Below are 4,195 nucleotides of genomic sequence, written 5' to 3'. Positions count from 1 at the left end.
TTCCCGTAATCCCGCTGTAATATAAGCACAACATCTTGTTTCCATAGTCCCCCTTGGTTTAAAAATATTCTGAGAATTGCCTTTTATGGTTACTGACGAAACTAGTCATGGCATGTATATTCTGGAGAATTGATATATTCTTATTAGGTAATCAAATGGTTACAAAGCAACCTGTTCTTATATGCGTGAACAGATGAAAATAAGGAAACAAGATATTACAACATAAAGAGAATATACATGCCTAATGAAAACAATATATACTATCAAATAATATCTCAACATGATAATATCTTGGAGATAATATTTCTAACACCCCCTCTCAAACTCATGATGGTGCAAAGCACATATTGAGTTTGGAAGCCAAGAACTTCAGACGAGGAGAAGGTAAAGTCTTAGTAAAAATGTATGCTAGATGCAATTCTGAAGAAACATGGGGCAATGAGATTGTCAAGTGTTTGAAGTGATGACGAACAAAGTGACAGTCAATCTCGATGTGTTCTGTACGCTCGTGGAACACATCATTGTGGGCAATATGAATAGCAACCTTGTTATCATAGGAGAGTGGAGTTGGCTCGGATGATGTAACTCCCATATCTTGAAGAAGCCATCGTAACCAGACAATTTCTGAAGTGGTGTGAGCAAGAGCTCGATATTCAGCTTCAGAACTAGAGCGAGATACCACAGATTGTTTCTTACTACGCCAAGAGATTAATGAATTACCCAAAAATAGGCAATATCCAGTGGTTGATCGTCGATCAGTAACATCACCTGCCCAATCAGAGTCGGAGTATGCACGAAGACGAAGATCAGGATTACTTGAGAAGTGTAACCCTTGATATAAAGTACCTTTGATGTATCGCAAAATTCGAAGGACAGCAGCATAGTGAGTTGATCTTGGATATGACATAAACTGGATTACAATATGGACTGCATGGATGATATCTGGTCGTGTAATAGTAAGATAGTTAAGACTCCCTACAAGCTGACGGTATAGTGTAGGATTAGATAATGTTTTTCCTTCGTAATTGTTGAGCTTAACATTCAGTTCTAGAGGTGTATCAACAGTCTTGCTATCAGTTAACCCTGCACGCTGAAGAATTTCAGTTGCATACTTAACTTGAGAAATAAAATAACTATTAAAGGATTTATTGACTTCTATCCCAAGAAAGTATCTCAAGAGACCAAGATCTTTCATCTCAAAGCAAGAAAATAGATGACGCTTCAAAGAAAGGATTTCCTTTAAGTCACTGCCAGTATGATCATGTCATCTACATACAGAAGGAGAATAACCATTCCATTTTCTGTTTTTCGAGTAAACATGGCTGAATCATATGCACTCTGACTATATCCATACTAAAGAATAGCATTTGAGAATTTTTCAAACCAAGCACGAGGTGCTTGTTTGAGACCATATAATGCTTTGTTAAGTTTGCATACTTGATTTGGAGCATGATGTAATCCAGGTGGTGGTTGCATATAAACTTCTTCTTGAAGCTCTCCATGGAGGAAGTCATTCTTGACGTCCATTTTGTGAAGATCCCAATTTTGAGTAGAGGCAACAACAATGAGAGTGCGCACTGTAGTCATGCGAGCAACAGGAGCAAATGTCTCTTCATAGTCAATTCCATATTCTTGTGTGTACCCTTGAGCCACTAAACGAGATTTACATCGTTCTATTTTTCCTTCTGAGTTTGTCTTTATCTTGTAAACCCACTTGCTACCAATAACTGACTTTCCTGGTGGAAGATCTACCATGTCCCATGTATTTGCATTCTTGTGTGCTGTTAACTCCTCTCCCATAGAGTCTTGCCAGTCAGGGATTGCAACTGCTTCCCTATAAGATTTGGGTTCATGTAGAGGCAATATAGAAGATAAAGAACAATGATAATCAGAGTACTTAGCTGGTGGTCGACGAGCACGAGGTGGCAGTGTTGTATCTTCAGTTGCAGGATTCCTTTCTCGGGAAGCAATGTCAGGATTGTCCGTAGAGTCATTGGTGACAGTTTCTAAGACTTCTGGAGATGGAGTAGTTGCAAGATCAGGAGTAGTGATAGGAATATTTGGTTGAGATGTGATTACGTCTTCAAAAGGATCTATAAAGGAGAATGTTTCTAAACTAGATGTTTTGCTACTAGGAAGAGACCAGAATGGTATTTTCTCCCAGAAGGTTACATGTCTAGAGATACGCAATCTTCTACTTTCTGGATCATAACAGCGATAACCCTTTTGTTCTATTCCATATCCTAAGAACACACAAATAGTATTCTTTTTACCTAGTTTGTTACGTTCTCGTTCAGTAAGAAGAACAAAACATGTTGAGCCAAAAACATGAAGTTCAGAATAATTTGGCGGCTTACCATAAAGACTTTCATATGGAGATATTCCTCTTATAACAGCAGTAGGAATACGATTGATGGTGTATACTTCTGTAAGAACAGATTCTCCCCAAAAGTTAGAGGGAACAAAAGCAGAGAGAAGTTGAGTTCTTGCTGTCTCAATAATATGACGATGTTTTCTTTCTGCAACTCCATTTTGCTCTGGAGTTTCAGTGCAAGACAACTGAAGTTGAGTACCTTCGGATTTGAGAAAATCTCTAAAAGAATTTGAGATGTATTCGCCTCCCTGATCTGCACGAAAGGTTTTGATAGTTTTTTTCAAACTGAGTTTTAATCATCCTAGAAAAATCTGAGTATAGTTTTAGAAAATCTGCTCTTGAGTTGAATAAGTATATCCATGTGAAGCGAGTATAATCATCAATAAAAATCACATAATATAATGCTCCTCCCTTGGATGGAATGGGAGATTTTCCCCAAACATCAGAGTGAATTAGATCAAAGGGTGCAGTAGATAATGTAATGCTATTACTGAAGGAAAGAGCTGGTTGTTTTCCCAACTTACATGCAACACAATGAGGTTCTTTTTCTATTTGAATAGAACCTAATAAACCTTTATTAATCATATAGGTAAGACGAGAAAAAGAAACATGTCCCAGCTTGGAATGACAAAACATAAATGGAGAAACAGTTGAAGGCAAAATAGGAACAGATGCGACAACTTCTTTATTCATAAATTGCCGAGGAATGATAAGACTTTCAAGGAGATAAAGTCGACCAACTCTACGGCCTATCCCAACTAGCTTCCCTGTCTTGGAATCCTGTATCACACAACCATGAGGAAAGAAGAAAATATTAAGTCCTTGGTCACACAATTGCCCAATGGATATAAGATTCATTCTAATCTTTGGAACAAGAAGCACATTAGGTACATATATCTTATTTGTAACCTTAACTTGGCCGATGTGAGTAGCAGATATTGCTGATCCATCTACGGTATGGATATTAGGTGTAACAATGGGATGTTTATTCTCAAATAGAGTTGAATCAAATGTCATATGGTTTGATGCCCCTGAATCAAGAAACCAACCATTTGCAAGAATACCTGATGGAGTTGAGAGAGCAGTAGCTGCTGAGTGATTATTACCAAGTGCTTGTCTGAGCATCTCCTGAATATCAGCTAGACTGGTTTGTGTGACTGCTGCTGATTCTGAACTTTTCTCAACTGTTGGTGTGGCTAATAATGATGGAGAAGGATTATATGATGATGTAGCTGCATGTTTCCTTCTTCTTTCTCTCATATTCCTAGATGAAGGTGATGTACAGTTTCCTACAGTGTGTCCAGGTTCTTTGCAATAATTTCAAATGAAGCTGTGAAGTTGAACTCTGAGACATATCTGATGTTGTTGTGTTAGGTGGCACAGTACAATTTTTGGATATATGTCCAGGTTTCTTGCAGTTATAACACACAGTTTGAGTTGTATCACGATGATATTTTTGAGAACTAAAATGATTGTTAAAGCTTGTTCGAGAAGGTACTTCTAGTACGGTGGGAATATCAGGTTTAATGCGTTTCCTAGTTTCCTCAGTGATAAGTTCAGAAAGTGCAGTCTCTACAGTTGGTAGGGGTGATCTATGAAGAATTGATGCTCTAACAGTTTCAAATTCATCTCTTAATGCCATTAAGAGCTGAACTAATCGTGATTCTTCCCTATATTTCTCCCATATTTCAATATCTGTTGTCCAGTTAGGCTCCATAAGAGATAACTGATTCCATATGACAGACATCTCAGAATGAAAATCAGAAATAGATTGATCGTGTTGTTGTTTCAGAGATCTGATATCTTGTTCAAGCTTATAAC

At 37.6% G+C, this 4,195-nt stretch overlaps 1 protein-coding gene across 1 annotated transcript; it reads right to left on the bottom strand.

Moving 5' to 3' along the window:
- Positions 1-325: 325 nt before the first annotated feature.
- On the bottom strand, positions 326-1,195 carry LOC113274473 (uncharacterized mitochondrial protein AtMg00810-like). The gene has a single exon (XM_026523851.1). It carries the CDS (start codon positions 1,193-1,195, stop codon positions 326-328), a length of 870 nt encoding a protein of 289 aa, XP_026379636.1.
- Between the last annotated feature and the right edge of the window lie 3,000 nt (positions 1,196-4,195).

The sequence above is a fragment of the Papaver somniferum genome, chromosome 4 (genome assembly GCF_003573695.1).
Source record: "Papaver somniferum cultivar HN1 chromosome 4, ASM357369v1, whole genome shotgun sequence".
Classification (NCBI taxonomy): Eukaryota; Viridiplantae; Streptophyta; class Magnoliopsida; order Ranunculales; family Papaveraceae; genus Papaver; species Papaver somniferum.
Note: the sequence above shows the minus strand (reverse complement) of the source record. Positions and strands in the feature narration are given on the sequence as shown.